Below are 27,968 nucleotides of genomic sequence, written 5' to 3' on the forward strand. Positions count from 1 at the left end.
TGCCGCCACAACATGCAGTTTAAGGAACAGAGCAGAGCTGATGCACATGCCCAGTGGTAGCAGCTTCTCCTACCAAGTTTGCTGTGTGTGTGGATCTGAGCACTCAATCAGTGCACTAGACCAGAGAGTAGCTGCCAGGAAGAAGAGACGGGAGCCTTAACATGCGGTGGGAGAACGTGTGCTTACAAAGTGCAGTTCTGTCTGGTTCTTTTATGCTTGTGTATTTAATTATTATGGGATGCTTAACCTTTTCCTCTAGAGATCCTACTTAGCCCCTGCTTTTATGAAACTTTCGGCAAATGTGGTTATCGTCATCTAACATTTCCCTGATAGAGAATATTAACCCTTTCCATTTATACTGACCTCCACATGATGCCACATACAATTAAGGGGTCTATTTACTAAGCCTTGGATGGAGATAAAGTGGATGGAGATAAAGGGGGTCATTCCGAGTTGATCGCTAGCCGCCGTTGTTCGCAGCACAGCGATCAGGCTAAAAATTGGCATTTCTGCGCATGCGTATGGACCGCAATGGGCACGCGCAACGTACGGGTACAAAGGCCTTTGTGGACAGGTTCTAGTGACATTTTCACTCGCACTGGCGGCCGCAAGAAGATTGACAGGAAAGGGGCATTTCTGGGTGTCAACTGACCGTTTTCAGGGACTGCTAAGAAAAACGCAGGCGTGGCTGGGCAAACGCTGGGCGGGTGTGTGACGTCAAAAGCCAACCCACCAACGTTAGAATCAACGCACACGAAGAGTAAGTCCAAGGCTGGTCTTGTTTTGCACAAAATGTTTTTGCAGGCGCTCTGCTGCACAGGCCTTCGCACTTCTGCAATGCGAAAATACACCCCCCAGTGGGCGGCGACAATGCGTTTGCACGGCTGCTAAAAACTGCTAGCGAGCGAACAATTCGGAATGACCACCAAAGTACCAGCCAATCAGCTCCTAACTGTCATTTCTCAAACCCAGCCTATGACATGGCAGTTAGACAGTGATTGGCTGGTACTTTATCTCCATTCAAGTCTTAGTAAATAGACCCCTAAGTCATCTATGAATCCTCCACTCAGACAACAGAGCTGTTTATTCACACGTCAATGAAACTGAAGAACGCCTTCTAGATGACCTTCCACAAAAGACTTCTCCCTAACGCCATAATAATTGAAAATTAAGAGAGTACAGAGCAATAATTACGTCCCCTTTGAACTGAGGCAGACTGTGATTGCATAATAATCGCATCTTACTCCGAACATGACTATAACGATGTATCCAAGACAGCGGCTGCTACAATGTAACATAACAAGCTGTGACAGCTCAGTAATTACCTGATACTTAAATTCTCTTTAATATTCAAGTAATTTCCATCACTAGTACCAATAAGTCAAAATATATCTCTAATTTGATGCTTTATTACTGTCTGTATAATAATTAAAAGAAATGTCAAGTACCCACTGATATTAAAAAGGCTGTTGGTTGCCAACCTTTGAATTACAAGGATATTAATTAGAAATATTAGTAGCTAATCATCCTCATTTGCCATTACAGAAGTTTTCTATTGCCTTACTTGACATTACCAGTGAGAGTGGGTGTAATTATTGGTTTGTGCTTAAGTTATTCAATCATTACAGTCACTGGTGTATTAAAGGATTTAATCAACTAAAAGTTCATTTTTAACCAGTAATACTACTCCCGCCAGAGCTCTTCTTCGTCTGTCTAGTTCGGGTAGTACAGTACCCAAGACAGCATGTGGCCCTTCCAGAATTCACCTCTGGCCCCAAAACCGTCCCTTTTTTATTGTCAGACTTGTTTGTTACAGTTGGTAACACTTGATGTTGATGACAGAGATGTGTCTCTTTCTTTGATTAAATTAACTTTTTACTGACAATAATAGTCATAAGCAGCCCTTCTAAAAGGTTAGAGTTACGCCCAACATAGCCCCGGAACTATGGGGGTCATTCTGAGTTGATCGCTAGCTGCTTTCGGTCGCAGTGCGGCGATTAGGTGAAAAAGCGGCAACGTACTTTCACACAAAACTCTGCAGTTTCACACAAGGTCTAGCGACGCTTTTAAGTCGCACTGCTGATCGGTGAGTGATTGACAGGAAGTGGGTGTTTCTGGGCGGAAACTGAGCGTTTTCGGTGAGTGTGTGTAAAAACGCAGGCGTGCCCGAGAAAAACGCAGGAGTGGCTGGGGAGACAAGGGAGTGGTTGGCCGAACGCAGGGCGTGTTTGTGACGTCAAAACAGGAACTGAAAAGTTTGAAGTGATCGCTAGCTAGGAGTAAGTTTCAAGCTGCTCAGAAACTGCACAATCTTTTTTTGTAGCAGTGCTGCGATCCTTTCATTCGCCCTTCTGCTAAGCTAAGATACACTCCCAGAGGGCGGCGGCCTAGCGTTTGCACTGCTGCTAAAAGCAGCTAGCGAGCGAACAACTCGGAATGAGGGCCTATATCAGGTTGCCTATCATTGGTCTACAAACATAGGATCTTATTCAGGTTAGTTAGCAAACCAAAAAAACCATGTTGCAGAGAGAGTTAGATTTAGGTGGGGTGTGTTCAAGCTGAAATCTAAATTGCAGTGTAAAAATAAAGCAGCCAGTATTTATTTACACTGCCCAGAAACAATATAAGTACCCACCAAAATCTAACTCTCCCTGCACATGTTATATCCGCCCCCCCCCCTGCAGTGCACATGGTTTTGCCCATTAGCGCACTCTTGTGTTTGCTAACAATCCTGAATGACCCCCATACAGACCCCCATACAGACCCTCAATGCAGAGAGCAGAACTGTTGCTGTATTGGCGATTTCTTCTCTGACCACGCTCTTGCCTCCCTTTATTTCTACTCTTTCGTGTTTTATTGGTACTTCCGCCAAGCCTGGGTAATTGGACCCTTTATCATGATTTGATTATAATCAACCATTGCTGCACTCCTACAAACACTTTCCTGATTATATTAACACGTGCTCCATAAGTGAGTTCATTAGAACATTGCCACAACTGCCTAGCATTACTGTATCTGCCTGTACACAGCTCCTGTTCCCAGCAGTAAGCGTTTTACAGTTTGCAGAAATTAGGAGAAGTGTTTATAGGGCACAAGACACAACATGACATGCAGCTGGTATAATGGAGGTAATTCTAAGTTGATCGCAGCAGGATTTTTGTTAGCAATTGGGCAAAACCATGTGCACTGCAGGGGGGGCAGATATAACATGTGCAGAAAGAGTTAGATTTGGGTGGGTTATTTTATTTCTGTGCAGGGTAAATACTGGCTGCTTTATTTTTACACTGCAAATTAGATTGCAGATTGAACACACCCCACCCAAATCTAACTCTCTCTGCACATGTTATATCTGCCTCCCCTGCAGTGCACATGGTTTTGCCCAATTGCTAACAAAAATCCTGCTGCGATCAACTTGGAATTACCCCCAATGTGTGCACTGAAGACAGAAAAGAATGCTTTGTACAGACCATTAGAAGAGGTTGCAATAATCCAGCAATCATGTCTCCTTGGCTAACAAAGGGTTACAGAGCAGGATACAAACAGACAAATAACAACCTGCTAACACTGACATAGAAGAACTGTAAAAGCGTATAAAATATTGGCCGAATGACCCTGTGCTGCGAACATTACATGCACAAATCATTATAAAAGATAAGCCAAACTAATAGTATCAGTCATAGTAAGCTGGAGTGCACAAGTCAACCATTTGCAATAGTAGTTGGCATCCTGACGGATAGGATGCATACGGTCAGGAGACCGGCGCCGGAATCCGAATGTAAGAATGCCAGGGAGGGTTAGGATTAGGCTGCAGGTGGAGGGTCAGGCTGTGCGGAAAGAAAGGGGTTAAGGTTAGGCTGCCGGTGTTGGTGGTGGTGGGGGGGGGGGGTTGGTTTAGGCTCTGGGAGGGGTGGGTTAGTTAGGCTGTGGAGGAAGGGTACCTAGAGTAAGGCTGCGGGAGTGGAGAGTTAGGGTTAGGCTGTGGGAAGGGAGGGTTAGTGTTAGGCTGCGAGAAGGGAGGGTTAGGTTGCAGGTGGAGGGTTAGGCTGTGGGGAAGGGGGGGTTAGGGTTAGGCTGCAGGTGGAGGGTTAGGCTGTGGGGAAGGGGGGGGTTAAGGTTAGGCTGCCGGTGGTGGTGGGGGGGTTGGCTTAGGCTCTGGGAGGGGAGGGTTAGCTAGGCTGTGGGGGAGGGTACTTAGAGTTAGACTGTGGGAGTGGAGAGTTAGGGATAGGTCATAGGTCTGCAAACTCGGTCCTTATTACCCCACACAGTGCATGTTTTGCAGGTAACCCAGCAGGGGCACAGGTGTATTAATTACTCACAGACACATTTTAAAAGGTCCACATGTGGAGTTAATTATTTCACTTGTGATTCTGTGAGGAGACCTGCAAAACATGCACTGTGTAGGGTAATGAGGGTTAGGCTGTGGGGAAGGGGGGTTAGGGTTAGGCTGCAGGTGGAGGGTTAGGCCGTGGAGAAGGGGGGGTTAGGGTTGGGCTGTGGGAGGGGAGGGTTAGGCTGCGGGAGGGGAGAATTAGTGTTAGGCTGCGAGAAGGGAGAATTAGTGTTAGGCTGTGGGAGGGGAGGGTTAGGGGTACGATTAGAGTTAGTTTATTTTCTTGTACCTGTTGGGATTATGGCAGTCCGGATGCTAGTGTCGATATTCTGACCGTCGGCATCCTAACTGCCGGTATCCTGTACCCAACCCGCTGCACCTAGGATGTGGCTCGGACAGGAGGCTCGAACAGAAATCCTGGTAAGTAGGGCTTTTTACCATTATCACAGATGCCTCGAACACGTTCATTTATAACTCCGGCACTTATTCTGGAATCTATGAGTTAGCGCATGTTAGCTGCAGATTTACAGCACGAGGAAAAGGGCTTGTAATTGAATAGCCATGGGCATAACAGTCCAAGACTACACGCAATTTTCCTTGTGCGCTAATTAGCAGTAATTAGCGTGGCAAATGAAATCCAAATAGTGTCATTCTGTAAAAGAGACTTTTGTCACAAGACCTCCAGGGCAGGGCAGCATCCTTAGACTTACTGTAACAGTAATGGAGTCTGAATATGATTTCAGCATCCTGACATCTTATAGGGACATAATGTGTGGCCCCTTGTCATCCTAAAATCGCCTGCAAGCACAGTACCCAGGTACATTGGCATACAGGCCATGACTTACTACATGGCACAGCAAGGCTATCACTATATATTATAACACACCACAGCAGCCCTCCAGACCCAATCGGAGGGTCCCTTACATCAGGCCTGACACTGCTCAGTGAGTACCCTGAACTACATACTTGCCTGCTACAGTATATTTATTCTGAATTCAGTTGCTTAGACTGAGTCCCATGCGTTCCACCAGTGATTACACCTAAATCGCATTTTCTACCATATATAAATTAAGTTGTAGATGTAGATGGTCTTTTAATAACACCAGCGTATATAAAAAAAGGTTGTAACTTGGATGCAAATTATCCCACAATTTGCATGAAGTTTTTAATCATTATGTCATAGCAAGAAGCAGTTTACCCTCTAAGGAAACTAGGCATAGGCGTGCGCAGCACATATTATTAGGGGGTGCACCGTCGGAGGGGTGTGTCTAGCACCGCCTTTTGGGCATGTCTAGCACCATCTATTGACGTCAACGCAATATAAAATATCCACCCTTGTGCCAATCCTAATAAAGCAGATACATTGTCAGATGTTGTGGTGTGCACCAAACAAACACCCCTGATGGCACTCACTGCAATTACACTGCTCCTCCTCAGCCTGGTCTGGCTCCCCCTCTCTTTCCCCTGCAAGCTGCAGCAGCTTATTTACCAGTCAGTCACTCACTGACACTGACAGTCGCAGACTAGTACTGCTGCTTCTGGAAAAATTAGTGACGTATCAATACTGCTGCCGGCCGCCTGCCAGTATTGAATTTGTCTCCCTAAGAGGAACGCTGGCTGCATGCTGCTCCTCATCAGTGTCTGGCATTGGCATAGCATAGAAGGAGAGAGGTGGGCATGTGGCGGGTGTGATGGGTGGGCGGTGGCATCCTTGATTAACCCAGGTGTCCGGTCAGTAATGCAGTCCTCACAGGGTGCAGCACAGAGTGGACCGTAATCAGCCTGCTCGGCGATCGTTGCATTAGGCATGTGAGATCGGGGGTGCCAGACATTAGGGGGTGCCTGTGCGCACCAGGCACCCCCCCTGCGCACACCTATGAAACTAGGTGTGATGGAGGTGAAGCTGGATCCTCTAAGAGTTAGATAACAACATGTTCCTGTGCAAATGGCTAATCTTTGTATTATACAGGTGGTGCTGGGGGGCTGTTCTCCATGTAAAATCATTTTAAAGGTAAGCAGTCATGGAGCGTAAAGGGATTACCGCCCTTCACTGAGCTTTGTGTGTGTGGTTGGTTAAACCTGTTCTGTATACATTAGTCTTATCTTAAACCTAATGAACATTTAGATTTATAGTTACTACTAGCAGAATGTATCAAGCTAGCGTGTTTTGCTGAAGATTCTCAGGCCTCAGATCAATGAAGCTATGCGTATGGGAGCACCAGTATGACAAGTCAGTGGGGGCAGGCGTGTGGCAGCACCACACTAGTATATAACAGGTCAGTTGGGGCCAGGTGTATTGCAGCACCAGTATATGACAGGTCAGTGGTAGCCAGACGTATGGCTGCATCAGTATATTACAGGTCAGTGGTGGCCAGGTGTATGGCAGAACCAGTATATGGCAGATCAGTGGGGGTCAGGCGAATCTCAGCACCAGTGTATGACAGGTCAGTGGGATTCAGGTGTATGGCAGCACCAGTATATAACAGGTCAGTGGGATTCAGGTGTATGGCAGCACCAGTATATAACAGGTCAGTAGGATTCAGGTGTATGGCAGCACCAGTATATAACAGGTCAGTGGGGGCATTGGGGGCCAGGTATACGGCAGTACCAGTGTATGACAGGTCAGTGGGGGCCAGACGTATGGCAGCATCAGTATATGACAGGTCAGTGGTGGCCAGGCATATGGCAGCACCACACCAGTATATGACAGGTCAGTGGTGGCCAGGCATATGGCAGCACCACACCAGTATATGACAGGTCAGTTGGGGCCAGGCATATGGCAACACCTGTATATGACAGGTCAGTGGGATTCAGGTGTATGGCAGCACCAGTATATGACGGGTCAGTGGTGGCCAGGTGTATGGCAGCACCAGTGTATAACAGGTCAGTGGGGGCCCGGCATACGGCAGTACCAGTGTATGACACGTCAGTGGTAATCAGACGTATGACAGCACCAGTATATTACAGGTCAGTGTGGGCCTAGCTGTATGACAGCACCAGTATATGACAGGTCAGTGTGGGCCTAGCTGTATGACAGCACCAGTATATGACAGGTCAGTGTGGGCCTAGCTGTATGACAGCACCAGTATATGACAGGTCAGTGTGGGCCTAGCTGTATGACAGCACCAGTATATGACAGGTCAGTGTGGGCCTAGCTGTATGACAGCACCAGTATATTACAGGTCAGTGTGGGCCTAGTCGTATGACAGCACCAGTATATGACAGGTCAGTGTGGGCCTAGTCGTATGACAGCACCAGTATATGACAGGTCAGTGTGGGCCTAGCTGTATGACAGCACCAGTACATGACAGGTCAGTGTGGGCCTAGCTGTATGACAGCACCAGTATATGACAGGTCAGTGTGGGCCTAGCTGTATGACAGCACCAGTATATGACAGGTCAGTGTGGGCCTAGCTGTATGACAGCACCAGTATATGACAGGTCAGTGTGGGCCTAGCTGTATGACAGCACCAGTATATGACAGGTCAGTGTGGGCCTAGCTGTATGACAGCACCAGTATATGACAGGTCAGTGTGGGCCTAGTCGTATGACAGCACCAGTATATTACAGGTCAGTGTGGGCCTAGTCGTATGACAGCACCAGTATATGACAGGTCAGTGTGGGCCTAGTCGTATGACAGCACCAGTATATGACAGGTCAGTGTGGGCCTAGTCGTATGACAGCACCAGTATATGACAGGTCAGTGTGGGCCTAGCTGTATGACAGCACCAGTATATGACAGGTCAGTGTGGGCCTAGCTGTATGACAACACCAGTATATGACAGGTCAGTGTGGGCCTAGTCGTATGACAGCACCAGTATATTACAGGTCAGTGTGGGCCTAGTCGTATGACAGCACCAGTATATGACAGGTCAGTGTGGGCCTAGCTGTATGACAGCACCAGTATATGACAGGTCAGTGTGGGCCTAGCTGTATGACAGCACCAGTATATGACAGGTCAGTGTGGGCCTAGCTGTATGACAGCACCAGTATATGACACTTCAGAGTGGGCCTAGTTGTATGACAACACCAGTATATGACAGGTCAGTGTGGGCCTAGCTGTATGACAGCACCAGTATATGACAGGTCAGTGTGGGCCTAGGTGTATGACAGCACCAGTATATGACAGGTCAGTGTGGGCCTAGTCGTATGACAGCACCAGTATATGACAGGTCAGTGTGGGCCTAGCTGTATGACAGCACCAGTATATTACAGGTCAGTGTGGGCCTAGTCGTATGACAGCACCAGTATATGACACTTCAGTGTGGGCCTAGTCGTATGACAGCACCAGTATATGACAGGTCAGTGTGGGCCTAGCTGTATGACAGCACCAGTACATGACAGGTCAGTGTGGGCCTAGCTGTATGACAGCACCAGTATATGACAGGTCAGTGTGGGCCTAGTCGTATGGCAGCACCAGTATATTACAGGTCAGTGTGGGCCTAGTCGTATGACAGCACCAGTATATGACAGGTCAGTGTGGGCCTAGCTGTATGACAACACCAGTATATGACAGGTCAGTGTGGGCCTAGTCGTATGACAGCACCAGTATATGACAGGTCAGTGTGGGCCTAGCTGTATGACAGCACCAGTATATGACAGGTCAGTGTGGGCCTAGTCGTATGGCAGCACCAGTATATTACAGGTCAGTGTGGGCCTAGCTGTATGGCAGCACCAGTATATTACAGGTCAGTGTGGGCCTAGTCGTATGGCAGCACCAGTACATGACAGGTCAGTGTGGGCCTAGTCGTATGACAGCACCAGTATATGACAGGTCAGTGTGGGCCTAGCTGTATGACAGCACCAGTATATTACAGGTCAGTGTGGGCCTAGTCGTATGACAGCACCAGTATATGACACTTCAGTGTGGGCCTAGTCGTATGACAGCACCAGTATATGACAGGTCAGTGTGGGCCTAGCTGTATGACAGCACCAGTATATGACAGGTCAGTGTGGGCCTAGGTGTATGACAGCACCAGTACATGACAGGTCAGTGTGGGCCTAGCTGTATGACAGCACCAGTATATTACAGGTCAGTGTGGGCCTAGCTGTATGACAGCACCAGTATATTACAGGTCAGTGTGGGCCTAGCTGTATGACAACACCAGTATATGACAGGTCAGTGTGGGCCTAGTCGTATGGCAGCACCAGTATATGACAGGTCAGTGTGGGCCTAGTCGTATGACAGCACCAGTATATGACAGGTCAGTGTGGGCCTAGTCGTATGACAGCACCAGTATATGACAGGTCAGTGTGGGCCTAGCTGTATGACAACACCAGTATATGACAGGTCAGTGTGGGCCTAGTCGTATGGCAGCACCAGTATATGACAGGTCAGAGTGGGCCTAGCTGTATGACAGCACCAGTATATGACAGGTCAGTGTGGGCCTAGCTGTATGACAGCACCAGTATATGACAGGTCAGTGTGGGCCTAGCTGTATGACAGCACCAGTACATGACAGGTCAGTGTGGGCCTAGTCGTATGGCAGCACCAGTATATGACAGGTCAGTGTGGGCCTAGCTGTATGACAGCACCAGTATATGACAGGTCAGTGTGGGCCTAGCTGTATGACAACACCAGTATATGACAGGTCAGTGTGGGCCTAGCTGTATGACAGCACCAGTATATGACAGGTCAGTGTGGGCCTAGCTGTATGACAGCACCAGTATATGACAGGTCAGTGTGGGCCTAGTCGTATGGCAGCACCAGTACATGACAGGTCAGTGTGGGCCTAGTCGTATGGCAGCACCAGTATATGACAGGTCAGTGTGGGCCTAGTCGTATGGCAGCACCAGTATATGACAGGTCAGTGTGGGCCTAGCTGTATGACAGCACCAGTATATTACAGGTCAGTGTGGGCCTAGTCGTATGGCAGCACCAGTACATTTTTGGCAGTACAGCAGCTGCATCTACAGACACAGAACTGCTCACACAGGATGAAACTGCACCTGCCATAGAGCTGGTGCACGTTTCAATAGACCGATGGAGAGTCTAAAGACGCACTGAGACGGATTTGCCCCGTTGCAAGTGGGTGTCTCACATGGAACAGAATCGGTCACAGATTTTACATAAAGACACAGATGTGGCAAAAGACACAGAATCAGGCCCACTATGTCCACAGTGACGTTTGCCGGTGTCAGGATCTATTCATGGTTACTTACAGCAAGTTAACAGTGCGGATCTTATAGCGGCATGCAGGGCTGGCAACAGAAATCTTGGGGCCCGGTACAGCGAGATAGTTGGGGCCCCGTCAGATTTTATATATATATATACATGGAACAAGAAGGGTGGCACTCACTCGGACTTCTAATTTCTTTCAATAATGGGCGCAGTACGCCTCAGCTGGTTAACGTTTCAGTTTTATTTACAAAACTTTCGTCTGAATTAGCCCCATTATTAGTAGTTCAGTTCTGGTAGTTTGTATATTAGGTTTGTTTTCCTTTTTTTTTTAAAAAATATATCAAACTCAAATATTAATTGGGATCATACCAGCAGGGCAAGGCTAGCTCTCATCCAGGGCCGGATCTAGACTTTGTGGCGCCCCTGGTGGAAAAATAGGGGCGTGGCTTCATGGAGAAGGGGCGTGGTCAGTTATGCCCCCTGTAGAGTTGTGCCCCCTAGTTGCGCCGCTTAAAAAATAAAAAAATAAAGAAAAATAAATTAATACTTACAATCCCTGCTCCTGATTCCCGACCACTGCTGTCCTCCGTCTCCGGCCGCCGGTGCCACTCCTCTGATCTATGGGAGAGACGTCATAGCACCGCATAGACACTAGAGGTCAATTATAACCCCTAGTGTCTATGTGCCGCTCCCACAATGCAGTGCGGTGCGCGGTGACTTTATCACGCACAGCACCGCATCTACCGAGCACTGGGGGGCACCAGTAGCGGATCTTGCCATGGCAGCGGCGCCCTCCGGAAGGCGGCGCCCCGGGCAAAAATTCTGCATGCCCGTAGCAAGATCCGCTACTGCTCTCATCCCGGGGTGAACGTCTCATCTTTTATCCTTCTGTGGAGTGTAGCTCGCTGTGTACAATCATTGTCCTCTCTTTAGTGTTTACCTTTGCAGGAACAAAGACGCTACATGTTGGGTTTAGCTGATAAAATAAATGTATTAGCCTCAGAGCGATTGTCTGCTTGTTTTTAATTTCAGAGCAATCACCTGCGTGTGGGTTTTATCAGTTATTTAGGGGCTAATTGATTGACTCCTATCACCCTAGGGAATAATAAACTGCTTCGCCATTGTGATGTCCCAGCACCTCAAAGGTCAATTTAAAGACTCAAAATTTGCAGTTGTTGCTGTATTTACTTGTCTGTGTTTTAAAAATATAATATTCTTTTAAAGAGAGATGTTTTATTTATTTATTTTGTATTGATAAAGGTTAAATATTTTGAACTTCAAGGTTTAAAACTACAATTCTGCTTTCAATACATGGGGTGCAGGGACGGACTGGGGCGTCTTTTTGCAGCACTGGCATTTGTTGTGCATTCACAACGTTGAACGGGCGGGGGCGGGCAAATAGAGAGCCAAGAGCTGCATGCGGCCAGTCCGGCTCTCTGTGTGGCCAGACCGGCCATTGACCCTTCTAGCATGGACCACCACCCTAGAGGGAATACCGGGCAGCTGTCGGGACTTCAACCGCCGGGATCCGGTCATTCGTGAAATTAACTGCATCCCCTCTCCTGTATCTAGAGCTGGCTGTACTGCATACATATATTGTGTATCATCGCTGCAGCCCAGGGCAGTGGTTTCCAAACTTTTTTGAATCACGGCGCCCTAGAATATCAGAATTTTTTTCACGGCACCCCTACAGTAGGCCAAAAATTTCTTATTGAGGAATTTAGAAAGAAATATTACATTAAGTAGATGGCGTTTATATGTCATCCTTAGGGTCAGTTGTGTGGTGAGGGACAAGATTTGCTTCTGTTTGGCCACATATTTTATGACTGGCAGCCACCAGCACTGGTTTTACTTATTATATTGACCATGAATAATTTGAATTGGTCCTGGACCACCAACCCAGGGCACCCCTGCAAGTGTCCCGAGGCACCCCAGGAAACCACGGCACACAGTCTGGGAACCTCTGGCCCAGGGCATCAACAAGCCTAGATACAGGTCTAGGTACTAGGATAATACAGTGAAAATATACTGTAGCAATAGGCAGGGCAGTCGAGAGCCAGGAAGGGACCAGGTACTTTACAATGGGCGTGGCCTAATCACAGGAGGCGTGGTCATGTAACCTTAGAAAAAAATTATGAAAAAAATAGTATTTTAAGCACCTCCGTGGCCTCACTGCAGCCCAGTAAGTACACAGTGGCATGTGATGGGCTGAGGAAAAGAGCTGCATCTGCTGCTGCTAGGTAAGGGGGTGGTGGCCTAGGCCCCTCCATCAGACCTGGGCCCGGGTAATTTGTACCCTCTACCCGCCTCTCTCGGCACCACTGGCAATTGGTTCATGTGGCCATGCAGTGACATTCTAATACCACTACAATTGCCACTGTAGTGCTTCCAATACATTTTAACTGTATTGCCTTTGTTCCCACCAGACAGGGATATCAGGGGTTGCCAGTACTACTTACCAAACAGCCAGTCCTTTTTAGCTGTGGGGGTCTTATAATTATTTCAGGCCACACCGTAGAGAACCAGAGTAGCATTTGGCTTATAGAAAATTGAAGGAACTAGAAATGCTTGTTCCCATTTGGGCTTTACCATGTGGTTTAGGGATATGCAAACTGCAACACAGCAGATGTGGTTTTAGGAGTAGATTTACTAAAGTTGGAGATTACAAAAATGGAGGTGTTGCTTGCTGGTAGCAACCAATCAGCTTCTGGAACATACTCGAAAATAATGGCTTGCATTTCACTGGTTGCTATGGGCAACTCTTCTACTTTTTGTAAACTACACTATACTTAATTTACCTATTAGTTTTTATCCCGCAAACTAATGCTTGTAAGTTTGGCTGTGAAGACCCTTTGCGGACGGGTTGTTGTATATCAAGGTGTGTGTTGAGTGGTTGCTATGGGCGATTTCTCCTCTGGTCCACTTCTCTTTTTTTTCACTGCTTGATACATCAACCCCATATCCAATGTGTGGCGGATTATGAGCCATGGCAGGAAACAAGCTTTATTAAATCTGCCCCACAGACACTTCAATACCCCACACTGACCAATCCCCCCATGTTCCCATACAGTATGCCTCATATCTGCTTATTCCTAGCTCAGTGACATTCCCTACCACAAATCCTCTATATTACACGTGAGTCACTAAACGATCACATTATTAAATTGATTGCTAAATGCTTTAAACTTCCCCCTAGGAGAGAACTGGCAGTTGGAGTGCTCACTAATGCAGCTATACATTCATTTCATGCAGAATAAAATGTGATCATCTCCAGGGGATGTATTGCCTCCATACATCTATAATAAGCCACCAAGCTAGAACATTTTAAACCATTTATTCATCTGTTACATTCTAGTAACTAGGTCTTATGTATTATTGCCCTGGTTTACATCGCAAATAGGGGTGAAGCATTTCATGAGATATACAGTTTGTGCTGCATGGGATTATATATACCCACAGGAGCTAAATAAAGTACAGCTGCGTTGCTAGGGGGAGGAGGAGACTACATTCCGGTACCAGGGCAGCCTGGAGGAAGGTATGCCGGGGAGGGCGGTCGGTGTCTGCGGCGGAGGCGGCGGGTTGCGGCGGTCGGTGATAAGAAGCCCATATGCTTCTATAGGGTGGATGGCGATACCCTGGACGGCGAAAACGCGGCGGTAGGGTATTAGTACATTTGAAAATGCGGTAAAACCCCCGTTTTCGGGGGTTTTACCGCATTTTTCCTTTAGTACATCCCGCCCTTATTCTATTGCAGCTGAGAACAATAGATGAAAGGCTTATGCTAATAAACCATGGTGTGCCTACTGCCTAGGCGCAGCATAGAAGCCAAGATGATCATGGCTCCATCTGTACGTCCCAACTGTCCCGATTACAGCAGGACAGTCCCTATTTGAGGGTTCTGTCCCTCAGTCACCATCAGGACAACAGGGACTTCCCTCTACTTTGACTGCTGTCGGGCTAGGGAACCGGGCCCAGTGGATAGACCCCTCCTAGGTCAAAACTTTATCTTATCACCAGCAGCTGCACATGACTGTGGGGAAACTTCAGGCGTTTCCTCTGGTAAGTGTTTCCCTGATGATGATCATAGAGAAACCAGGCCTCTTATAAGTAACATTATGATCGTCCCTGTTTGAGTGAACACTCAATGGTCTGGACCCCCATACAGTCATGTAAATAAATATTCCAGGCAGTAGATGAGGAATCACACAGTTGGGAAATGGTGAGTGGGGAACGTGAGGAACTATCTGTAAAGTGAGGGATCTCTGTAAAGAATAGGGATGCATTCATTAAAGGGTGGGGTCTCAAAATGAGAAATCTCCATAAAAGATGGGTTACTGTATATGTGTGTACAGGGGCGTCTCTAGAGAGGAGGGAACCCGTGTGCAGACTCCGTGTGTGGGCCCCCTCCTCTCCCGTAGCCGTTGCGCCGCTGCTAGCGCTCTGAGCGCTGTAGACTCTGGCACAGGGCCAGAGTCTACAGCGCATGCGTAGGACTCCAAAAAATGGCTGCCGCGCCATTTTTTCGGAGTCCTGCGCATGCGCTGTAGATACTGGCACTGTGCCAGAGTCTCTAGTGTTCAGTGCGCTAGCAGCGGTGCGACGGCTACGGGAGAGGAGGGGGCCCACACACGGAGTCTGCACACGGGTGCACACGCAGTGTGGCGCAAACGGGGACAGTGCGGCGTGAATGGGGGCATGATCACATCGGCTGTGTGATGTCACACGCAGCTGCCGTGTTCAAGAACATGGCGGTGGGACTCCTGCGGCCGCAACCAAACTGCGCTGGCAGAAGCCATCCTTAGTTTCTGCTAACAAGCAGAAATTGCGATGTGTTAGCAATTTCTGCTTGTTCAACGGGGGGAGGCGGTGGTCAGCAGCTGGGTGGTCTTGCTCTGCGATGGGCGGCCCCCAGCATGCAATCCAAAGGATTGCAAATTCTGCTAATTAGCAGATTTTGCAATCCTTACTGAATTAGCCCCTTATGGTTCTGTCTATCTGTCCCACGTTTAATGAAACAGGAAAGTAACTTTGCTTTTCAGTTTAGTGGTCTTTTAAAAGTCAAGAAGTAAAGCTGTCAATCTCTTTGAGAAGCCAAAACAAATAACATTTCAGATATGGTCAAGGACACAAAATAATGTTGTCTCAAAAGCAATTTACCAGATAAGAGTGTTTGCAAGGGTGCTGGAGAGAGGCGGGCTGTTTGCCTGCGATGCAGCTAAAGATATTTTATGTTCAGTCCCTAACGAGCAGAAAATGCAGTATCAAGATCTTACTGAGAACATGCTATCTGGTCTCTGTCGCTGCTTCATTGTCTCCAGTTCCCTTCTGTAAATATTCCATCATTTGCTTCCACTTAATTCATAAACCCAACCAGGATTTAGCGGTTAGTCCCTCGCTACACGTCCGTAGCAATAATGTCTTACACGTATTTAAGAAACAGCTTGCCTTGTATATTTACTAGTAGCTAGGGTCAAATTAATAAGTAGCTGCGAACGGTGCTTTTCACCTTTGACAACACATATGCAATTTGTATACATTCCTGTTTCCCAGCATGCCCTGATCCGAGAGCCAAAGGCTGGCCAATCGTAAGATGGAAACCCATCACCAGAAGCAGCGGGTCTCCTGTGTGCATGCACAGGCCACCAATGTGGTAACACGGATTTCACCTCTTAGGTCCAGCCCTAATGTAACCTACTGTGGAAAAACCAAAAGATAAATTTGATTTGACATAGAACTAAAAAAAGAATCTGATTGGTTGCAATGGATTACAGAACATCTTGTGCACATCTGCTGTCAGCCACCACCCCACATAAGGGGCGCACACACGCCAATCTAGTACCGGGGATAGCGATCCTGCTATCACTATGCGGCATACACACGGACAGATCCGTGCTTAGGTGGTCATTCCGAGTTGTTCGCTCGCTAGCAGTTTTTAGCAGCCGTGCAAACGCTATGCCGCCTCCCACTGGGAGTGTATTTTAGCTTAGCAGAAGTGCGAACGAAAGGATCGCAGAGCGGCGGCATATTTTTTTGTGTGCAGTTTTAGAGTAGCTCAATACCTACTCAGCGCTTGCGATGACTTCAGACTGTTCAGTTCATGTTTTGACGTCACAAACACGCCCTGCGTTCTCCCAGCCACGCCTGCGTTTTTCCTGGCACGCCTGCGTTTTTACGAACACTCCCTGAAAACGGTCAGTTGACACCCAGAAACACCCACTTCATGTCAATCACTCTGCGGCCAGCAGTGCGACTGAAAAGCTTCGCTGGACCCTGTGTGAAACGACATCGTTCGTTGCAATATTACTTTGCGCGTGCGCATTGTACCGCATACGCATGCGCAGAAGTGCAGTTTTTATGCCTCAACGCTGCACAGCGAACGAAAGCAGCTAGCGATCAACTCGTTAATTAATAAGTAATCTAGTCAGATTGCTTAATTGCTAAGAAATCTAGTCAGATTGCTTAGAAATTAAGCACGGATCTCTCCGTGTGTACCCCCCCTTTACACACAGTGTGTTGTGTGTTGTGCTGTGAATGGGATGGCCCACCACCTTGACAGGCACAGCTGCCAGTCACACCCCAGCCCCGCCCCCTGGCTCTTGTACAGAAGCGCCAGCTCCAGCAGCCACGCATGCACATGCACAAATACACGGATGGTAAATCCATCAATAGCACTACATAGATTAGTTCCTTACCATCGATGGTGCGTGCCACCTTAAGCATAGATGGTCACCATTGATGGTGGGCACACTGGTGGTTCTGTGATACACAATTGGCATATTAATTCTCTTAACCCAAGAACTCATTAGAGGGTTAGAACCAGAGCAGGCCCTAACCAATATGATGCCCTAGGCAAGATTTTGGCTGGTGCCCCCTAGCACCGCCACTAGTTCTGCAGGAAATGCCTGGCATGAGTCGGCTGGCAGCTCTGCTAACGTCGGGCGCCTTTTGTTTATGAAAATGCATCATATTATTTGCATTACTATGTGGCTAGGATGCACAAGCAGCTTCTGCTGATTAAAATGATATGCAGCATGCCTATATTCTGTGTGCGACTGCGGCTGTATCTGCATACAAAATGCTACATTACAGTGATTTCCAGGAATACACTGCAACGTAGCATTTCGTATGCAGATACAGCCGCAGTCACACACAGAATATAGGCATGCCGCATATCATTTTAATCAGCAGAAGCTGCTGGTGCCCCTAAGCATACCAAATGCCCTAGGCATTTGCCTAGTTTGCCTATGCATAAGGCCGGCTCTGGTTAGAACGCTGCTAATTACTTTAATGTCAGCGAGTGACAAATTACAAAAATGAATGATCTCTTCAGAGGCTAACACGTTCTCCAGCTGATGGGGGGCTGCTTATTGCGTGACAGTGATTTGGGACCTACGAGATCTCTGCATTTCTCTCTCTCTCACAATTTGTCTCTTTCTCAGAGCATCATAAGAGAGGAGGAGGTCCATGTGTCATCTCCGTTTGGGCCACCTCCTCTCTAGCCACTGTGCATGCGCATTTCCGACCCGTTCGCACCGCAGTGATGAATCGCAGCGTGCAAATGAGTTGGAATGATCCCCATTGTCTCTTTTTGTGTGTGTGGTAGGGTGTGAGTAGGTAAATCAGATCTTGCTACTGCAAATATTTCTTTTAACCGGAAGGTTTATGTCGTGATTTAAAGCAGTGACTAGTGAAATGCAACATAACTTTCACAGCAATATCACAACATGCAGTAAGTCATTTTAAAATGATGTCATGAGTTGTTCTAACATTAAAAGAATGGAAAAATATAGTAGTTTCTGTGGGCCTGATTCACAGGGGTGCACACAATGCCGAACTCAAACTTGTAAAGAGAGACTTTATTGCCACGGAATCTTGTGCCAGCGCTCACACAGAGGATTTAATCGTATACTATTAGCATTTGGGGGAATAGGAATGCCAGGTGTGTGTTCTGGGTGTGTTTGAGTGTTGCGCTGTGAATCCGTTTGCAGCAGGAGATGGCCAGCGTCTATGCACAAGAGCGCGGCTGAGTTGTTAGCATATTTTCGCACTTACACTATGGATGCGATCACAGCAGCGCTAGGCCATTGCGTGCACCTCTGAATGAGTGGTGGCTGGCTTATTAATCAACACTGTTGTACAACGCTCATGAGAAGCACATTCACTTGTATAAGGCCTAGAAATTAATGTCAAATGAAGACGATAAGGGCAGGGGTGCTTCAAAAGAGGAGGAGGCCCATGTGCAGACTCCGTCTGGACCCCCTCTCCTCTAGCCGGCTGCGCTGTAGACTCTGGGCACTAGGGGCACTAGAGGACCCTAGCGCTGTCACAGAGTCTAGTGCGCATGCACAGGTCTCCGGGAAAATGGCGAGGTGGCCATTTTCACAGTGATTTTCTTACAGCACATGGACGAAACGCTGGGAAAACAGCCAATGCGACGTTTTCCTGGTGATTTCTGCAGCGCTGCTGCTGCCGACGCGGGACTCCGGAGGGTAAGTTCTAAGAAAAATAGATGCAGGGTGTGCGGTGTGGGGCCCCCTGGACCCCGTGTGCACCGTACACATTGGGGGTCATTCCGAGTTGTTCGCTCGCGGCCGATTTTCGCAGTGCAGCGATCAAGTGAAAAAACAGCAAAAATACGCAAGCGCATGGTACGCAGCGCGCATGCGTTAAGTACTTTAACACAAAACTTTGTAGATTTACACAAGCTCGAACCACGTTTTTTCAACGCTCGAGTGATCGTAGTGTGATTGACAGGAAGTGGGTGTTTCTGGGCAGAAACTGGCCGTTTTCAGGGAGTGTGCTAAAAAACGCAGGCGTGCCAGGTAAAAATGCGGGAGTGGCTGGAGAAACGGGGGAGTGGCTGGCCGAACGCAGGGCGTGTTTGTGACGTCAAACCAGGAACTAAACGGACTGAGGTGATCGCAATCTAGGAGTAGGTCTGGAGCTACTCAGAAATTGCATGAAAATTTTTAGTAGCAGTTCTGCTAAGCTAAGATACACTCCCAGAGGGCGGTGGCCTAGCGTGTGCAATGCTGCTAAAAGCAGCTAGCGAGCGAACAACTCGGAATGAGGGCCATTGCACCAATTGTTAATACGCCAGTGGATAATGGGTCTCAAACCACTATGTTACCAATGGAATCTTAATTCAGCTCTGGGGCCAAGTAATTAGAATGGCCAAATATGGAATTTTGACACTGTTACCTTTTTAATAAACTGAACTGTGACTCTTGTTCTATTTATTGTGGCTACTATTATAGTGTGCCCATGGTGCCATTTTTTAAAAGTGAATAAATTAGTATAAAAGCTTTGAACACCCTTTAAATAGCCCACCAGGAGAGTTTATCACAGTCCAATGATTTGTATCAGTCTCTCGCCATTTACAAGGGACAACGATTTCCGTGACCTTGTATACACTGTTTCTGATTAATTACTTATGTCACTGAAGTAGTGAACCATTCTAAAGGGTGAGGGTTTTTATTCCATGTAACCTTCCCTTTTTCTGCTCATGTCTTATGACCAAACCAACAGATGCTGACACAGTGCAACATTCTACAACACAGTGTTCAGTATGTTGTATAAAATTGCTGGCCAAGGAATTATGCCCATAAGCTTGTCCTGGCGTTTTGGAAGAAAATCTGTAGCAAAATGATATATTTAGCCTAATCAAGATGAAATATAACTAAACCTAATTTGATGAAAAAGCAGAAATCTGAGGTTAAATATAGTATATACTGTACATTTATTATTTTTTTAAAAAGGTAATCACTTAGATTTATTAGAGTAAAACAGCTTGTCACAAACAGTATATACAAACTATCAGACGCGTTTCGCTCTATGTACTTCTTCAGGGCTTATGGTTACATTTATCATTCAGTCATAGGCATTGTTACAGCCCAAAAACATTGGTTATTTATTATATCAAGATTTTATTGAAACATACACAGTGGAAGTCATATTACCGGCCTTGGAAGTAGGCAGGATCCCGGCTATCGGTATTCCGGCAGTAAGAATACTGACGCAGGAATACTGACCCCCTTCTAAATGCCGGCACCGGCATCCAGAGGAGTACACCATCCCGGCGCCGGATTCCCAAACGAGGACACACTGGACCGCAAGTCAGGAAAGCCGTGGGTAAGGGGAGATTAGGTTTAGGCTGTAGGGGGAAGTTAGGGGTAGGCTGCATCCGGGGGGTTAGGGTTAGGCTGTGGAGAGAGAGGGGGAGGGTTAGGCACCGCCCTCAGAGGGTTAGGGTTAGGCTGCGGGGGGTAGGGGAGGGAGGGTTAGGTTTAGGCAGTGGGGATGGGGGGGTTAGGTTTTGGGGAGAAGGGGGTACACTCCTTACTCACCCCTGTCGGCTTCTTAGAAATCGGGATCCTGGCGTCGGTATTACGAGCACCGGCAAATCATACTGCTCCTGCCAGCCTTCCCCTGCTAGAAGTATAACTGGATAATTCAACTTCTAGAAGTATCAAATTCATATCTAGTACTTTACTATCCTGTGCTGATGAACTTGTATGTGAAATCCATTATAATGTTTGAGAATATAAATGAATGCTACTGAGTCATTTTTCACTATTAACTGTCATTTTCTAAGTAGTATATTACTTTTGTATAAGGAATGTAATTCCTGACTGCAGTTCATTTTATTGACCTGCCCCTTCCAGCTTTGCAATTCATGTCATGAGCTTTTGCTGTACTGTACTTCACCACGTGCATCAATGGCCAAAGGTCGTCCCAGTGCATGTATTAGCATCACTGCCAATCCTTTCCTGGAGAATATTCAAATCTAGCAGAGAGCTCAACTGGTCTCTTTCACACACAGCACAAATATGTATCTGGCGCTTTCATGAGTTTCGTAAGCTATCAACCAAATGCTGCAAAAGAAATGTAACGACAACTTGGATCATAGCGCACAATATGAATACTAATATTAACGGAATAGTTGACAGAACTGATAGTATATATGATACCAGCCAAAGGTATTAGATACAGTGTACGTCTGTCATCTGGCACCAGTCTCAACAGAAACCAGGTTTGCTGGAGAGGTAAAACCATGTGTCCCTAAGGACAGGTCAGGAATGTTTATAAGTCGGGATGGAGGATAATATAGTCAGACAGTTATAGCTATCTACTAATGGGTGGTTTGTCTGTCCACAATAACTGTGTCCAGTAAGAGCATCCCTGAGCAGCAAATATACTGTATATCACTGCAACATGAAGACACCCGTGTAGAGTGGATGGAGGTCCAAGATGGGACTGGTGATCTTGAAATGCTATAGTAAGGATGCAGGAGGGACTCACTGAGTGGAGGATTATGGGGTCTACTCATGAAGCAGTGAAAAGTGTGGAGAAGTGAGCCTGTGGAGAAGTTGCAACCAACCAATCAGCATTCAAGTAACATCTATAATTTGCATACTATACAATTATACGGAGCAGCTGATTGGTTGCCATGGGCAACTTCTCCACAGGCTCACTTCTCCACTCTTTTCACTGCTTCATGAATAGACCCCTATATATCTCTCTTTTAGCACGGTCTTGCCTGCTAAAACTTGCTTTGCTTGTCCAGCTTAGAATACCATTGTTCCTGTGCTGAGATAGCTTAGTGACACCATATGACCTTTTACAGTGACCTTCCCCAAGGTGTGCAAAGGTCCCATAATCATTAACACATTATTTGACATGGGACAGCGCCATTTGTGGCTCTTGTACTTATAAATACATTGGTGTGTTTGGTATTGAGCTCAACTATAAGTCAGGTTTTGTAACTGAAAGTACTTGTAAAGGATGACTCCACATTAAAGCACTCATTACTTCCACAGTCGCAGCACAAATACAAAGCAAACAGGCACATTATATAGACCTAGGCTATTATTATTATTTATTATTTATTACCAGTTATTTATATAGCGCACACATATTCCGCAGTGCTTTACAGAGAATATTTGCTCATTCACATCAGTCCCTGCCCCATTGGAGCTTACAATCTATATTCCCTACCACATGTACACGTACACACATTCACGCCTAGGGTAATTTTGTTGGGCGCCAATTAACCTACCAGTATATTTTTGGATTGTGGGAGGAAACCGGAGTACCCGGAGGAAACCCACGCAAGTACGGGGAGAATATACAAACTCCACACAGTTGGGGCCATGGTGGGAATCGAACCCATGACCTCAGTGCTGTGAGGCAGTAATGCTAACCATTACACCATCCATGTGAAGATCCTTACGCAATAGTCTGGTCAGTCCGAGCTATTTTGATTTACAGGATCCCGTTTGTAATACCGGAAGAATGGGATGCCGGTTGTCAGTATCCCAACAGCGGTATCCCGTCTGCCGGAATACCGGCAGCGAGTCCCCTCGCGGGCTCGCCACATATCGGGCCCAGTGGTAAGCTTCGCTCGTCACAGGTTCTATTCCCACTCGATTGGTGGTGTGGACCCACAAATCGAGTGGGAAATCAGGGCGTGAGTTGGGATGCTGGCCGCCAGTAAATTGCCGGCTGTCGGGATTCCGGCGTCGGTATCCTGATCGACGGGATCCTGACAGCAGGCATTTTGACTGCATCCCGTTGCACAGTATAGTGCTCAATGATAAAGGGCACCAGACATGTAAAAACATGATATAAGGATTCATGTGATTATCGTTAATATTTATAATTGATTTTAGGGCGGGCATCCCCAAACAGACTGAGCGGCTGAAATAGCTTTAGCGTAAATGTCTATTTTCTTCTGGAAAGACACATAGCTACACAGATGCTTTATAATACACAGACAATGTGACATAGTGTAATTTGGGAACTGTTATAAACCTCCTTCGTATTCCTATTGTGAACAGGTCAGATGTGCAAGCGTTTAACATGAGTGTTTTTCTAATCTACTGTCCTTTTCTGTTTTCCCAGTGTTTTCTTCAAGTCACTTTCCAAACTACAGAAAGCTGGGGGAGATAGGTGAGTGATGTCATTTTCTCATTGTCCAATGAATGAGTAGTAAAAGTACTCCTATTACTGTGATTACTGATACGTATTATCAGTAATGAAACATTACTCCCTGTATTGGGTTTTTAGCGTAAAAGTATAGTAATAATGTTTTTTATTTATGTAGCATTTTTTCACACATCTTTTACACATGTAACATTTATCAGCTAACCTCACCTTCTAATACCTTACTGCTGCTCTCTTTTTAATACTCAGCCTCTACTCTCACTTGCCTAAAACACTGATTTTTCACTGCTATACTTGATTTATGTGATGCCCCGGGGTGGTTTGCGGGTGCCCTGCACCCCAGAGGTGAATCCCTATAACGTTAGGGACCTGTCCGACGAGGTCACCAAGACGATTGGTGGGCAGGCTCATATATTGTTCAATTTATGCCAAAAACCTCAGATGTGATGTACATACTGTGCCTCCCAACATGACCTTCTTCAGGAGGGAGAGAATGCTCTGCTCCTGGACTTCCCTCTTAATTTATGATTGCCGGCACCTGTGCTGAAACACCTTTCTTATCCATCAACCTGTCCAACACAGGTGCCACCAATCACAAAGTCCAGGAACAGAGCATTTTGTCCCTGCTGGAGACGGTCATGTTTGGAGGTATGCTGTATGATCATCTCTACCTGATCAAATTATGACAGGATTTGATTGTGCAAGGGCAAGTATCTTATGAGAAAATAATATACATGATTTCATTTTCCCTTTTATCTATACTGTATACTTATATTTCTACATGTGGCACATATTTTGTAGGGTAGCATAGTTTCCGTACTAGCTAGTTGACAACACGTACATGATGAAGATGTGTCACACCCAGTGGCAGATTGGGAACTAAAAGTGGCCCTGTAAAGTTTTGTAGAAGTGACCCAACATGGGCAGCACGAGAGGAATATACTGTGTAGCCATGGCAACATCACTGGATGGCAGAGTTGCTGTACTGCAGAGATGGAATAACAGAATAAATGGGGACAATGTAGTGTACTGAGGGCCTCAGTACTAATTCAGGGGCCTGTACTAATTCAGACCTGATCGCTCGTTAGGGTTTTTTTTGCACTGCTGTGATCAGATAGTCGCCGCCCATAGGGGAGTGTATTTTTGCTTTGCAAGTGTGCGAACACATGTGCAGCCGGGCGGTACAAAAACGTTTTGTGCAGTTTCTGAGTTGCCCATGACTTACTTAGCTGCTGCGATCACTTCAGCCTGTCCGGGGCCGGAATTGACGTCAGACGCCCGCCCTGCAAACGCTTGGACATGCCTGTGTTTTTCCAAACACTCCCAGAAAATGATCAGTTGACACCCACAAACGCCCTCTTCCTGTCAATCTCCTTGTGATCAGCTGTGCGAATGGATTCTTCGTACAATCCATCGCCCAGCAACGATCCGCTTTGTAGCCGTACGACGCGCCTGCACATTGCGGTGCATGCGCAGTTCTGACCTGATCGCAGTGCAGCGAAAAATCCTAGCGTGCGATCATGTCTGAATGACCCCCTTAATGTGGTGGGCTGCCTGTCATGTGGGGGTGGGGCCACATGACAACACACAAAACCAACCTCACAGACACATCGGCCTACCAGGAATCTTCCTGGTGAACTCTATGGCCAGTCTGCCCCATGTCACGCCTAAAGAGAGAAAGCGGAGACGGCCCTTGGAAGATATATCAAACCTTATATAGAGGATAAGTGGAGAAATTGTCTACAGTAACCAATCAGCTTCCACCTATCATTTATCAAGTACATGCTATAAAATGATAGCTAATTGTTTGCTACTGGCAACGTGTCCTCTTAATCCTTGTGTCTTGATAGTATACAACTTCAGTAGAGTCAGTCCAGTTAATCAGGCGCAGTGGATGCTACTGTAGTTTTATAATATCAAAATGCAAAGTTTGAACACATAAATTATACATATAACCCTGCCCGTAGGTCTCTCCAGTTTCCTCTGCAAACTTTTACATTTTTGATTAAGTGCAGATGAGCCTGGTCCGCATAAACCGATAGTAACAACATATTTTACATCAACGCATATATATTTAGTTAAAACTAGAGATGAGCGGGTTCGGTTCCTCGGAATCCGAACCCGCCTGAACTTCAGGTTTTTTTACACGAGCGCGCCCGAACGTCATCATCCCGCTGTCGGATTCTCGCGAGGCTCGGATTCTATCGCGAGACTCGGATTCTATATAAGGAGCCGCGCGTCGCCGCCATTTTCACACGTGCATTGAGATTGATAGGGAGAGGACGTGGCTGGCGTCCTCTCCGTTTAGACTAGAGTACTAGAGAGAGACACAAATTTTGGGGAGCATATTATTAGGAGGAGTACTACTTGCTGCTGATAGTGTGACCAGTGACCACCAGTTTAATTAATCCGTTCTCTGCCTGATAAAAAACGATACACAGTGTGACACAGTCACATACCATATCTGTGCTCAGCCCAGTGTGCTGCATCATATGTAATACTGTATATCATTATCTGACTGTGCTGAGTGCTCACTGCTCACACAGCTTAATTGTGGGGGAGACTGGGGAGCAGTTATAGCAGGAGTACATATTTTAAGTACAGTGCACACTTTTGCTGCCAGAGTGCCACTGCCAGTGTGACTGACCAGTGACCACTGACCACCAGTATTGTGATTGTCTGCTGACCACCAGTATATTGTGATTGTCTGCCTGAAAAAGTTAAACACTCGTCGTGTGGTGTTTTTATAAACGCATTCTGCAGACCGTGTCCAGCAGGTCCGTCATTACATAATATATACCTGTCCGGCTGCAGTACTAGTGTGATATATATATATTTTAATTTTATCTCATTATCATCCAGTCTATATTAGCAGCAGACACAGTACGGTAGTCCACGGCTGTAGCTACCTCTGTGTCGGCAGTCGCTCGTCCATCCATAATTGTATACCACCTACCCGTGGTTTTTTTTTTTTCTATCTTCTTGATACTAGTTGCTTACTTTAGGAGTCTGCAGTGCTGAGTCTGACAGACAGTGTCCAGCAGGTCCGTCATTACATAATATATACCTGTCCGGCTGCAGTACTAGTGTGATATATATATATATTTTAATTTTATCTCATTATCATCCAGTCTATATTAGCAGCAGACACAGTACGGTAGTCCACGGCTGTAGCTACCTCTGTGTCGGCAGTCGCTCGTCCATCCATAATTGTATACCACCTACCCGTGGTTTTTTTTTTTTTCTATCTTCTTGATACTAGTAGCTTACTTTAGGAGTCTGCAGTGCTGACAGACAGTGTCCAGCAGGTCCGTCATTACATAATATATACCTGTCCGGCTGCAGTACTAGTGTGATATATATATATATATATTTTAATTTTATCTCATTATCATCCAGTCTATATTAGCAGCAGACACAGTACGGTAGTCCACGGCTGTAGCTACCTCTGTGTCGGCAGTCGCTCGTCCATCCATAATTGTATACCACCTACCCGTGGTTTTTTTTTTCTATCTTCTTGATACTAGTAGCTTACTTTAGGAGTCTGCAGTGCTGACAGACAGTGTCCAGCAGGTCCGTCATTACATAATATATACCTGTCCGGCTGCAGTACTAGTGTGATATATATATATATTTAAATTTTATCTCATTATCATCCAGTCTATATTAGCAGCAGACACAGTACGGTAGTCCACGGCTGTAGCTACCTCTGTGTCGGCAGTCGCTCGTCCATCCATAATTGTATACCACCTACCCGTGTTTTTTTTTTTTCTATCTTCTTGATACTAGTAGCTTACTTTAGGAGTCTGCAGTGCTGAGTCTGACAGACAGTGTCCAGCAGGTCCGTCATTACATAATATATACCTGTCCGGCTGCAGTACTAGTGTGATATATATATATATATTTTAATTTTATCTCATTATCATCCAGTCTATATTAGCAGCAGACACAGTACGGTAGTCCACGGCTGTAGCTACCTCTGTGTCGGCAGTCGCTCGTCATCCATAAGTATACTAGTATCCATCCATCTCCATTGTTTACCTGAGGTGCCTTTTAGTTGTGCCTATTAAAATATGGAGAACAAAAATGTTGAGGTTCCAAAAATAGGGAAAGATCAAGATCGACTTCCACCTCGTGCTGAAGCTGCTGCCACTAGTCATGGCCGAGACGATGAAATGCCAGCAACGTCGTCTGCCAAGGCCGATGCCCAATGTCATAGTACAGAGCATGTAAAATCCAAAACACCAAATATCAGTAAAAAAAGGACTCAAAAATCTAAAATAAAATTGTCGGAGGAGAAGCGTAAACTTGCCAATATGCCATTTACCACACGGAGTGGCAAGGAACGGCTGAGGCCCTGGCCTATGTTCATGGCTAGTGGTTCAGCTTCACATGAGGATGGAAGCACTCAGCCTCTCGCTAGAAAAATGAAAAGACTCAAGCTGGCAAAAGCACAGCAAAGAACTGTGCGTTCTTCGAAATCCCAAATCCACAAGGAGAGTCCAATTGTGTCGGTTGCGATGCCTGACCTTCCCAACACTGGACGTGAAGAGCATGCGCCTTCCACCAA

The 27,968-nt window shown here is 46.5% G+C and overlaps 1 protein-coding gene across 3 annotated transcripts in view; it reads left to right on the plus strand.

Annotated features, from left to right (window-relative positions):
* Positions 1-27,968, plus strand: part of TAFA1 (TAFA chemokine like family member 1) — a 738,833-nt gene that overhangs the window by 359,714 nt on the left and 351,151 nt on the right. For all 3 annotated transcript variants that reach the window (XR_010186979.1, XM_063940933.1, XM_063940932.1), the window contains exon 3: positions 23,357-23,404. Coding sequence is in view for 2 of the 3 variants with exons in the window: in XM_063940933.1 (XP_063797003.1) it covers positions 23,357-23,404 (48 nt within the window). In the remaining variant the exon portion in view is untranslated. The remainder of the gene's footprint in view (positions 1-23,356; positions 23,405-27,968) is intronic.

The sequence above is a fragment of the Pseudophryne corroboree genome, chromosome 9 (genome assembly GCF_028390025.1).
Source record: "Pseudophryne corroboree isolate aPseCor3 chromosome 9, aPseCor3.hap2, whole genome shotgun sequence".
Taxonomy (NCBI): Eukaryota; Metazoa; Chordata; class Amphibia; order Anura; family Myobatrachidae; genus Pseudophryne; species Pseudophryne corroboree.